The sequence below is a fragment of the Coturnix japonica genome, chromosome 4 (assembly GCF_001577835.2).
Source record: "Coturnix japonica isolate 7356 chromosome 4, Coturnix japonica 2.1, whole genome shotgun sequence".
NCBI lineage: Eukaryota > Metazoa > Chordata > Aves > Galliformes > Phasianidae > Coturnix > Coturnix japonica.
In genome coordinates this window covers 55,546,982-55,559,305 of record NC_029519.1, presented here as the reverse complement: position 1 = coordinate 55,559,305, position 12,324 = coordinate 55,546,982, and the positions used below count along the sequence as shown (strand labels likewise).

Sequence of the window (12,324 nt, the reverse complement as noted above, 5' to 3'; positions counted from 1 at the left end):
AAACTCTTCCATATCCTCCAGTGTTATTTTATAAGCCTGCTGAGCAGATGTTGTTGTTCTAAGGTTATAATTAGATTTGTATTACAAATTGTTTCATATTAGCTAGTACTGTGACTGAAGCAGAACTGTGCTTCGTGTTTTCTTGTCTGGCAGAAAATTGGTGCAATGAAGGGCTAGCTTAACTTTTTTAATTAATTACATATTTTTTGAAATCATTCTGCCCTTGACAGGAGCCATTAACTTTTGCTGAAACTTACTGTAGCATGAATGATAGTATTTAACATGCATATTTTATTCTTATAGCTGTCGAATCTGTTATTTTGTTGGTGTATTTTGACTGCTACTTCATGCTCTGCAACTGTTTTCAAAACACAGGGATGAACCGTAAAATCCATTATTCACTGGTGAACTCTGCAGAGGGACAGTTCTCTATTGATGAATTCTCTGGAATCATCCAGTTGGAGAAGCCTTTGGATCGGGAGTTGCAAGCTGTGTACACGCTGACTTTGAGGGCTACAGATGAAGGTTTACCTCGAAGGCTGTCTTCCACAAGTAGTCTTATAGTTTCTGTTTTAGATATAAATGATAATCCACCTGTATTTGAGTATAGGGAGTACAGTGCAAGTGTATCAGAAGACACAGTAGTTGGGACTGAAGTTCTCCAGATCCATGCTGCGAGCAGAGACATTGAAGCCAATGCTGAAATCACGTACTCAATAGTCAGTGGGAATGAACATGGAAAATTCAGTATTGATTCAACAACAGGTAAGAACGTAACTGGTCTAGCAGTAGTGTTTATTCAGTCTTATCTTATCCTGAAATGATATGTTAGTCTAAACAAGAGTGATGCTGTACTATGTTCTGCACTAATTCAGCCAAATACATTGTATAATCTATGTGCATCATCCTCACTGTAAAGGCAGTGCTACTGTTTGCTCACCTGTTTTGATAGGGTGCTCACTAAATGAGAACAGAATTTATTTATCACTCCTATTTATTATTTATTTCAGTTATGTTCATATAGCTGGCAAAAGTTAAGGTCTCCTAGCTGGAATGTTTTTCACCCAGAGGGGAAGACGTGGTTCTGTAATGACAGAAGCCTAGCAGTTATTTTGCAAAAACCATGTAATCAGAACAAGCATCCTGACTTGGTAAAAGAAGGATCAGAAATTGGCAGTGAGAAGCAGTCACTGGCCCATAAATGCAGTTATTCTTTAATGACAGCTTAATGTGTCATTAAAGAAAGACTGGAATATTCTATTCAGGTATATATCCAACATGATTATGGGGATTTTAGGCTCACTTGATAATCAGATTTAATCTCTGGAAGCACATAGATTATGTGGAAAAATTTACCCTATTAATGACAATAATTTGTTAAAAATTCTTGCAAGCCTCGATTATAGCTTTGTTTTCTTATATAGTTGTTTTTCTAGAATTCATTTCTGTTGAGTTTTTTGTGTTTGTTTTGTTTTTAAAGAAGATCCCTACCTGAAAGTCAATAATAGTTAATTATATCAGTGTAACTGAAATTACAATTCTTTCTACTGCTTTTTTTCCAGCACACACTTGGTACTGTACTATAGAAGTAATTTGCCAGTTTAATTTCTTCACAGATTTGAAATGAGTAAGGAAATTCCAGAGAGATACTCTTACAGCAGCAAATTAATGTGTACATTAGTGACTGAACTACTACTGAATTTCAACTATTCAGTTAAGAATTTGCACTTTAAGTGAGATATCTCTATTGCTAATAAGTCATGGCCAGACACTACTCTTACTTCCTCTGTGTTGTCCTTTCCATGTCTGAAATTAATGTTAATGCAAGGAAAGTCAGGCTAAAGGCTTTCTATTTGTAAAGTCTGATCGTCTCACTGTGTAGCTCCTGCTTTACAGTGACAAATGAAATCCTGAAGAAGCTGAGTATCAGAAGAAAAAACTAGAAGTTGCAACATACAGTACTGCAGTAACAGTGACTTTCTGTGTATTTATTTCCTCCAATAGGAGCCATTTTTATCATTGACAGCTTGGATTATGAAAGTTCTCATGAGTATTACTTGACGGTAGAAGCCACAGATGGAGGCACACCTTCATTAAGTGATGTCGTAACAGTGAATATTAATGTAACAGATATCAATGACAACACTCCAGTGTTTAGCCAAGAAATGTACACTGCAGTAATCAGTGAGGATGCTGTGCTTGAACAATCAGTCATTACAGTATGTATTTTCTTTTTTTTCCCTTGAAATACTCTGTTATAATAATCATGCTTTCAGTTTTAAAGCAATAATTAGTGATTGGAAGATGGGCATAAATTAATAAAGAACTTGGCCACTGAGTGAAATGAAATTAATTTTGAAAATGTTTTGGAGCCAAGGACTTGAAATGCTGTGGGAAAGTAGATAATGTTTTATGATATATTTTGTTCTCCTCGTGAAAAGAGGACTAATTTTCTGATTTATTTTTTTTTCCAAAAATTAAATGATGTTGCTATGTTTTTAATGTTAGGGTGCTTCTTCTAAGAACTGGGTAGTACTGTAGTATATTAGACAAAAACAGGCATGTTTATTTACAGGAAGTAGTGTGAGACTGGTGACAGAGTCTGTAATATATCTGTTTTAAATGAGACTAATTTCCCTTAGGTTATGGCAGATGATGCCGATGGACCTTCGAACAACCACATTCACTACACAATTACAGATGGCAATCAGGGAAATCCTTTTACAATTGACCCTTCAAGGGGTGAAATAAAAGTGACTAAACTTCTGGACCGAGAAAAGGTAAGTTTTTAATACTTTTTTGAACAGTTGGGATTATTACAGATATTTACTTTTTATGACTACAGTTTTGGGAGTATATTTCTAAACTGTGATTTAAAATGTTCCAAAATTAATATGTATGTCACTCCTCAAGTAATGCCTCCTATTTACTTTCATGTTACTTTACTACAACAGATACAGAGAGCACGATAACGCTGTTTAGTAAAGTCTAAACTGCAAAACAGTATTTTTCAACGTGATCACCAGTAGCTATGCATGTTTGTCAGTGATGAACAAAAGACTCTATAATGTTCTCATAAAAATTTCCACCAGCAGAGGTGACCCGCTGTCCTTGTTACCACTGCTGAAATTCTCAACCTGCTGCCTCACTGTGCTTACATCCACCATAGAATTACAAGGTTGGAAAGGACCAGCAAGATCATCTAGTCCAACTGCCCTCCCATTACCATTGCTACCGCAGTATATTTGATCTGTATATCAGATATCTTATACAATTGCTACCATTTGATCTCTGTCAGTATTCAGCAAGCACTGATGAATGTCAGTGGGTGCCATTTTTTCCTCATGAAGGAATTCAGTTACACCTTTGCATCATAAACACTTGGATTTCTGTTGCGAGGCAACAGTATGTAAGGCAATGTTATTGGGAAAGTTCAACATCACCAACATCCACATCTGAAGTTGTGGGACAAGGTAATAAAATAGGAGTTATTACTTTTGGAGCAGCCCTTGTACAACTGTGACAATGTGAATTTGTTTGTGTCAGTGCATTTTGGGACAGGGTAAGGAGGGCATCCCTGGGGGGAGAAAAATAATTAAATATAGAAAAGGCAAGCTTTACTGGAGGTTTGCACTAAAACATTTCTTAAAAGATGAGTTTTTTATTCTTTCTTTGTTCTTTATTTATTTGTTTATTTTATTTTTTAAATAGATTTCAGGATATACTTTGACAGTTCAAGCTTCAGATAATGGAAATCCACCTAGACATAACACTACCACAGTTAACATTGATGTTTCTGATGTAAATGACAATCCTCCGGTATTCTCGAAAGGAAACTATAGCACTATCATCCAGGTAAACTAGATGCATGTGGTAAAGCGGTAGTAATCATATCAATAATATTATTTGAGTGTTAATTTGTGACTTGAAAAAATTTGGTATGGTAGTAGTGGGACAGATTCTCAATGGCTATCAAATATTTGCCTAATTCAGAGAACTCTCTACTATGCTGAAGATAGCAGAGACAGCTTCCATGCTTCTTGCCTTCCTGAATTCAGCAGATAATGAATAGAAGGGAAAGAAGCAGTAATTATTAAGATCTTTGTACCGGTAATATAAGTCACTCTTTTGGGTCCTTTTGCTAGTGCTGGTCCCTAGCATTGTATGGTAGGTAGGTGAGGATCAGACAATAATATCAAAAAATCAAAACAAAAAATCAGTCTCCTTTTGTTCAGGACCATGTACATGATTTTAAAAGGCACCTTTCCAAAAGAGGGTAAGGTAATTTATTTCTACCCAACATTTCGAGTATACAAGTAAGATGTCTTGAATTGTTTTTTTAAAGCAAAATCTGTATGTTTGTGTCTTGTCAAAGATATTTCGCTATCCCCAGTTACAGTCTCTTTTGAAGTCAATGTAATTAATGTTGGCAGTGTTTCCTTCTCTCAGCTAAAAAGGAAGGCTTTGTTTTATTGTTCATTCTTATCAACCGATCCCGTTATGAGGGATGCAGAGAAAAAGCTGAAGGAGTTGCCCAAGAATGTTGGTCTGCATCTCCTGGGAAAGGACAAAAATGGACAGGAGGCAACCGGAAATGTTCTTAGCTAGTATTAAAAACAAATAGTTTTAGATATTGAAGTGTAAATATCACTTAAAATCATGGCCCTTGTCTGGTTTCCTTAAGAAAAAAATAAAAATAGGCTGCCATATCTGATAAAATTAACTTGACAGAATTTCGCCTGCTTACTCTCTCTGAAGAAGAGCGTATCCTTGTTACTGAGAGTTTTGCATATGTTATTACTGTACTTTGCAATGACACTTCTACTTTTTTGGCATTTAAAATTTGTATACGTATAAACTCTGGTAGATACAGTGTAACACATGTTCCGTGAGAGGTGTTCTGAGCTTGAGATAGGGTTGTGAACATCAGAGGCGTATTAAACCAAAGTATGTAAAAAGTCTGAAACATCAGGCATCCACATTATGCCAACTTGAAACTTTATAATACAGAGTTTTAAACTTGGATTTCGTATTTTAAGCAGACCATGGCTTTATTCATAACAATAATTTGAGATATAAGGGGTGAGATGGAGTAACATGTTTTTCTAGTCCACCCACAAAGGCACTGAATTATGTTTAGTGGGTGTTTTAGCTAAATTTGAAATCTTTGATGACTAGGTAGTTAATCTTCTGTAATTTTAATTCAGTCTGAAAGTGGAAAATGTAAAGTTTCAAGGCTTAGCTACCTACAGCAATCTCATAAAAAGCTTTAGAAAAGAGTCAAAGCCCAAGAATTTTTTTACTGTTATTATCATTCTTCACAGAAAGTAGTATTTGTTCTTAAACAGTTTTGTAATTTTCATTTCACTGATAGTTTTTAACTGATTTGACAGTAATTTGGTTTTCTTTCTTTTTGCAAAAAATGAATGTTAGCGTATATGTCCAAGTGCAACAAAACTAATGTAATCATATTATGCGTTTATAGGAAAATAAACCTACTGGATTTAGTGTGCTTCAGCTGGTGGTGACAGACAAGGATTCTTCTCACAATGGTCCTCCTTTTCTTTTCACTATCCTGAGTGGAAATGAAGAGAACACTTTCCAGGTTAACCATCAAGGCGTACTGACAACAACTGCTGCTCTGAATCGCAAAGTGAGGGATCACTATTTACTACATGTTAAGGTAGGATACACAACTTTTTGCTGCTTTCTAGTTTAAGGATTACACTTTCTCCATTTGTACACAATCCACCACCTTTTCCTGTTACTTGGAAGATTATTTCCCTCTCTGTTACAAGATCTTGACCTGTGAAGTAGTTATTTGAGCCATGTCCCTTGCAGTGGCATCTTCAGTCTGCTGATTTAAGTGGAATTGTACTTCAAATGTAATAGTGAGGTGAACTTACTGTTACTGTAAGGTGCCTGTGAAATGTTGACAGGGTGAGTGCTTCTGATAAGGCCTTTCACATGAGGCACATATTTTAGCCTACACATTTTGCTGCACCGTGGCATTTATCTGGAAAAGCCAGCAGGGAGTGGTCTCTTGAACCACCTTGTGCTCACTGCAAACTCCTGACCGCTACTTCTTTGATGCTTGAAGCTGTGATCTGGAATACATTGATACAAGGGCAACAGGGATTTTAAAAAGTTCATATTGTAGCAGCACTGACATTTTTCTATAGCACTACATTCTTTTTTCGAGGGCAATTCAAAGCATGTGATTATTTTTTTTTTTAAGTTTGGAAAACCAAGTCAGTGGACCTTTCACATAGCACTGAACCTCACTGACCAATTCCCATATGCATTAGTACTGTACTTGCAGGTTGCAGAGTTTTGCTGTGGCAAAGACTTCAAAAATAACCCTGGAAGGCTAGGATGTAGTATGTCTGCGTACTCTTGAACAGTTGTGCAGAAGGACGAGGCTATGTCTGAAAATAAGAATTACATTAAGGGAGTGTATGGATAAGTTCTCTAAAATACTTTTTGCACCTTAACATTAGAAAATCAATCAAACTATTTTTTTAAATCTCATCCAGTCCTTTTTTGTTCAGTTATAAATTAAGGAACTGTGACCGCAGGGCTTAAAATTGGTAGGCTGAAAATAGTTGGCCTTCATTTGTAAACCATTTTAAGAAAACTTCTCACCTTTATTTTTATGTGAGTTTATATGGCCTTTAAATCTCTGTTATTCTCATATGTAACATTGCATATAATTTCTGAGTAAATGTGCAGAATTATACAGCAGTACTGTTTGCTCCAGGGTGTAGTAAATTTTGTCAACAGTGGGGTAATATTTTTTGTGTATTTATACAAAGTTGACCTCTTCTCCTAGGGGAAGGGAAAAAAAACCTCCCACAGGTACTGTGATTTGTTTCTTGAGTCACTGAAACATGGTATCAGGAGACACCAGTATAAGAAGCAGCATAGGTAAGGGCTTCGTTTAAGTTTAGTTTAGGATTTAAGAATATAGATTAAAAAGGGGTCAGGGACATAAATCATCCTGCTGTCAGTTATTTGCTTCTCAGTAATGATCTGCTAATGATCTGGTAAGACAGATCAAGTGAAGTGTCTTCTTCAAGTGAAGAAGAAGAAGCCTTCAAGTGAAGTGTCTGTTGGCCTTCTTAGGTTGCATGTCTCCAAAGCAGCAGTAGAGGTGAGCTTTGTCACACTTACATAATGTGCTTTCCAAATTCTGTACTGTTTTCCCAAAGTCATGTTTTTTGTTTAGGGAAGAGAATATCAAGTAGTATTTTTCCTGTGTGTGCTAATAGTATTATACTAGATTTCTATGTTGTACTTTATATTTTTCTCTAAACAGTAACTGATTTAGGACATGAAGAAAAATTTCTCCAAAAGAGAGAGTAGTCAGATGCTGGAACGGGCTGCCCAGGGAGGTGGTTGAGGTTCAAAAACCATTTAGATGTACTGAGGGACATGGTTTAGTGGGAAATATTGGCAATAGGTGGCCAATTGGACATGATGATCCTAGAGGTCATTTCCAACTTTGGTGATTCTATATGTAATTTGCTTCTAAAGCACATTCCTGTTAATGCACATGGCTTCAATTTTGACTGCTGTGTGGATTGTTAGACCGTCTTAATCCCACTTCATGATTTTGGCTGCACATTTGGCTCTCTCTAATGTGTCTGCCTATTGTTAAATACAAGAGATCAGTCTAACACCTTTCTCTTGGTGGATTCATGCAGTTCTTTTCATTTCCAAGCTACCTAGTCTGTAGAATGCCTTTAAGCAGCCTGTCAGTACTTCAACTGTCTTATCTTTAGCGCAGCATGTGATCAGTGTCATCTTTTCTAGAGAATGAATAAAAGTGGAATTTTAATCACACTCAATAGCTAAACAAGCATCTTAAAGCAAAATACTCATTTAGAACAAACACTTCAGAGTTTATACATTAGTGTTAGACTGCACTACCGTCATGCTTTTTTTGTTGTTGTTCTGTATTGCCCAATCTCAGTATTTTCTACCTGTCATACTTCAATTTAGAAGTTTTTTGCATCGATTCTGGAAATACATCACTGTCTTTCAGTTGCCATTTATCATCACTTGTTATGATCATTTTTTTTTAAATTGACGTAGTGCTATAATTAGCAATTATCTTTTCTTTAGTGAGTCACCATACACAGGCATGAAGGCATCTAAGACTAAAACTACCATTTCCATATCACAAGTCTTTAATTTGAATGATACACATAAAAATAGATACGTGTCTTTCTGGGAAAAAAATTATTTCCCTTTTCACTTAAAAGAATTTAGAATAACAAAAAATCATCTTCTCAAGTCTCTGATTTCTGTACTTTCTTCTTGCAGTTCCTCGGTTAATAGCTGTTCGTGATCCACTGTAGCATGATTTTGTTTTTTAACTGATCTTCACTGGCCCTACTTTTCTGTACTCACAGCTTTTATTTCTTTCTGAATGGATTGCTGAGGCAGAGCTGTTCCTATGTTACAGGTTTAGTTGAAGTCAGGAAGCCCTCCCCCTGCCATACACACATAGAAACCACCACCACTAATAAAACTTTCACATGAGCCCTTTTTTTCCCAACATGTACATGCCACTCAGATCTGCTTTCTTTTTTTTTCCAAAGGAAATAGACTATCCATTAACAAATGTCTCATAGCATTAGTGTGTGAAATCTTCAGCTATGAGTCATAGTCTTTTGTAGTGCGCTCCTTAAGTCTTTAGTTCAAAACTAAAGCAGATTTTTACATATCTGTACTATTGAAAGATAGTTTCGTCTGGGGGTCTTCTTTCCTATTTGCTGTCCATTTGTTATAATATTGCTTGCTTGTTTGTTTCAAGTGTTTTTGTGTTTTCTCTTGGGCTTTTGTGCTGTGGATAAACTGCCTGCCTTGTCTTGTTTCCAGGCAGAAATCTAGGCAAAACAAAACTTTGCCAACATAAGCTTGCTCCGTCTCTCTGTCTCTCTCCTTATTTGTGCTTGGGTAACTAGAGGTCAGGCTTCTGGCTGTGCCTTTTGGATTTACTGTTAGAAGTATTTAGTTCTGTGAGACATACCTAGCCTTTTTACTTGTATGCACATTCAAACAATCTTGTGTTCTGGAGTTATTTTCTTTTGCTTAAATTTGTCTGAAAAATCAAAAGCAATTCCTCTGCATGGATCTGCAGTGCATACCAACCTGTATTCATGGTATAATTATTGCAACATGTTTTGAAAAGTGGAGGATATCTTATATTCTCTGAGCTCGCTTATCCTCTCTGTTCCTTCACATCATATCTATGTCTTCTTTGCCTGTTTAGTCTCACTTTCAGTAACTGGGAAAAAGCTAGAGGAGAAACAAGAATTGAGAAATGTAAAGAGAAAAAAGTAAACCCATAGGAATACTCTTTATTATTCTTATAATAATTTTTTTTCTGTTCTCTCATCATCCAATGCCTGTGTGTGCTGTTATTAAAAAAAAGATTGAAGATAGGGGACATGATGTTCAAAAGACATCCATCACAGGTTGTTTTTTTCCTCTCCATGATTACCAATCATGAAAGACAACATAATTAACTGTAACATTCTACATGCATTATTTTTCTTTTGCAGTACTATTTGGTATACTGCATTTAGATTGCCTTCAAGACCCATCTCCTAATAAGTGGTGAAACTTGTTAGAAATTTAGAGTCCATGAGTCATTCTGAGTTTCTAATTTGTTTCCATGCTTGTACTAAAAAATCTTTGGGCACCATCTGCTGTCTGAAATCAGCTACTGTGCATTTCCTCTGCATTTGCTGAGTGCTAGTAGGCTTTCTTGCATGTGGAGGTATTAGGAACACCATATCCTTTTAATCTTGGAAGATGTGAAAGCATGCCTGTGTGTGCATTTAAAATAAGTTTTCAAAATTTTCAGAATTAACTCCTCATGAACCTAAATTTGCAATTTTTTTAAAATCATTTACCCATAAGAACTTTTGTATGTTTGTGTGTGTGTTTGTAGAAAAATACAGCAATACTGCAATAAGGAACACTATATTTCCAACAGAATCTGATGAGATAAAGCAAAACAATCTAATTATACCCTTGTCTCCTATTAGGTCACAGATAATGGAAAGCCACCGTTGTCATCTCTGACATATGTTGATATTAGAGTTATTGAAGAAAGCATTTATCCTCCAGCAATTCTGCCTCTAGAAATCTTTATTACAGCCTTTGGCGAAGAATATTCAGGTGGTGTCATTGGAAAAATTCATGCAACTGACCAAGATGTTTATGATACTTTGACTTATAGCCTGGACCCCAAAATGGAATCCATGTTCTCTGTTTCCAGTACTGGAGGCAAACTAATAGCACATAAAAGGTTAGATGTGGGACAGTACCTCCTGAATGTCACTGTTACAGATGGAAAATTTACAACTGCAGCTGATATTACTGTGCACATCAAACAAATCACACAAGATTTACTAAATCACAGCATTACAATACGCTTTGCAAACCTTGCTCCTGAAGAATTCATTGGCGATTACTGGCGCAATTTCCAGAGAGCTTTAAGAAATATCTTAGGTGTGAGGAGAAACGACATCCAGATTGTTAGTTTGCAGCCTTCTGATCCTCCTTCAAACCTTGATGTCCTCTTGAATATTGAAAAGTCTGTCAGCTCTCAGCATCCAATGAGAATTTTGCTCCACAAGATAAACTCTTCTGTGCCTGACCTAGAGGAGATTCTTGGTGTCCGGATAATTGATGTTTTCCATAAGCTTTGTGCAGGCCTAGACTGTCCTTTGAAATTTTGTGAAGAAAAAGTAACACTGGATGAGAATATCATGTCAACTCACAGCACAGCCAGGCTAAGTTTTGTCACTCCCCGTCATCACAGAGCAGCAGTTTGTCTTTGTAAAGGTAAGGAAAGCTGAAAGGAAAACTATCTTGTAACCCACACTGCAACATTCACCAAATTTTATTTAAAATAATGAGTAATTCTTCTCTTAAAATGAGATAATGAGACTTTACACAATATAAGCTTTTGGGAGGGCATTTTTTTGTACTTCATTATCTGTTTTATAAAGGAATTTCTTCCCTTTCTTGCTTCTTCTAGATTGTGTGAATAATAGCTATTCAGTCTTGTATGCACAGAAATAAGTTACTGCAAAGTTCTTGAATATTTCTGGGTTTCTGCTAAGAGAAAGATCTCATACAGCTTCAAAACTTAGCTGTGAATGACTGCTTGAACTGGGAAATTAATATGCATTAAAATAGATAAAAGCATACCTATTTATAACAAATGATGAATTTGTCTATGGGTCTTAGGAAAATGAGATGGCTTTTTAAAATCATTGATTAGCACTGCTGGCTGAACTTTATCTGAAGTAAATACTTTAAACCCATTCCTTTTCTGTCTCAAATGCATACTCTTCTCCTCCTCTGCTTATATCTATCTATGTACTTGTGGGTCTTTTTATGATGTGTGACTGTAGGAGTAAACCCACAGCATGATTTTCCAAATTTTATCAGTTGAATTGAGATAACTATGAACATCAGACATTGTACACACTATTTGCGTAGTCTGTATTTTTAAATCATCTCTCATAACTATTATTCACTTTCTTGTTGATATTGAGGAGTACCATTTGGGTTGCTATCAGCTCCTGTTCACAAATGTCCTTTTTCACAAAATACTGTTACTACCAACAGAAGAGAAATAATATATTTGTTTCATTTTTCAGAAGGGAAATGTCCTGTGGTGAATAGTGTGTGTGAAGGAAACCCATGCCCTGAAGGTACCGAATGTTTAGGAGATCCAAAGGAGGGAAAATACACCTGTGTTTGCCATGACAGCAAAACTGGACAGTGTCCTGGTAAGAAATTTGCTTTAAAAAATTTTTGCATGGAACCATACTATTTTCCAGCCTGGTGTTAATGTGTCATATTTTTCTGTGTCCCTCAGCATCAGTGGGCTCTGCTGTGACATTCAGTGGGAACAGTTATGTGAAATATCGCCTCATGGAAAGTGAGAACAAAGAGGAAATGAAGTTGACAATGAGGCTTAGAACTTACTCTACTCATGCAGTTGTAATGTATGCTCGAGGAACAGACTACAGTATCTTAGAGGTATATATTTCCTCTTTTATTCATACAGACATTTCTGTAGAATTGTTATAACAGAGTTGCACTCAATATAGTTTTTTTTTAATACATCCAACCTTTACAGAATCTTTTAATATGCAGAAAGAATCTATTTTCTTCAATGTTTAAAAAAAATGACAAAAAAGGATCTAGTTTTATAAAAGAAAGTACTATATGCATTTTAATTAAAAGGGTCGTCTATGGTGAATCACAATCACTGTGAATGTTTAGAATACT

General features: G+C 35.9%; 1 protein-coding gene across 8 annotated transcripts in view; it reads left to right on the top strand.

Annotated features, from left to right (window-relative positions):
• FAT1 (FAT atypical cadherin 1) overlaps positions 1–12,324 on the top strand; it is a 102,150-nt gene that overhangs the window by 79,802 nt on the left and 10,024 nt on the right. For all 8 annotated transcript variants that reach the window (XR_001555134.2, XM_015862140.2, XM_015862139.2 and 5 more), the window contains 8 exons: positions 376–765; positions 2,005–2,219; positions 2,643–2,780; positions 3,712–3,855; positions 5,486–5,683; positions 10,062–10,863; positions 11,688–11,819; positions 11,909–12,072. Coding sequence is in view for 7 of the 8 variants with exons in the window: in XM_015862140.2 (XP_015717626.1) it covers positions 376–765; positions 2,005–2,219; positions 2,643–2,780; positions 3,712–3,855; positions 5,486–5,683; positions 10,062–10,863; positions 11,688–11,819; positions 11,909–12,072 (2,183 nt within the window). In the remaining variant the exon portion in view is untranslated. The remainder of the gene's footprint in view (positions 1–375; positions 766–2,004; positions 2,220–2,642; positions 2,781–3,711; positions 3,856–5,485; positions 5,684–10,061; positions 10,864–11,687; positions 11,820–11,908; positions 12,073–12,324) is intronic.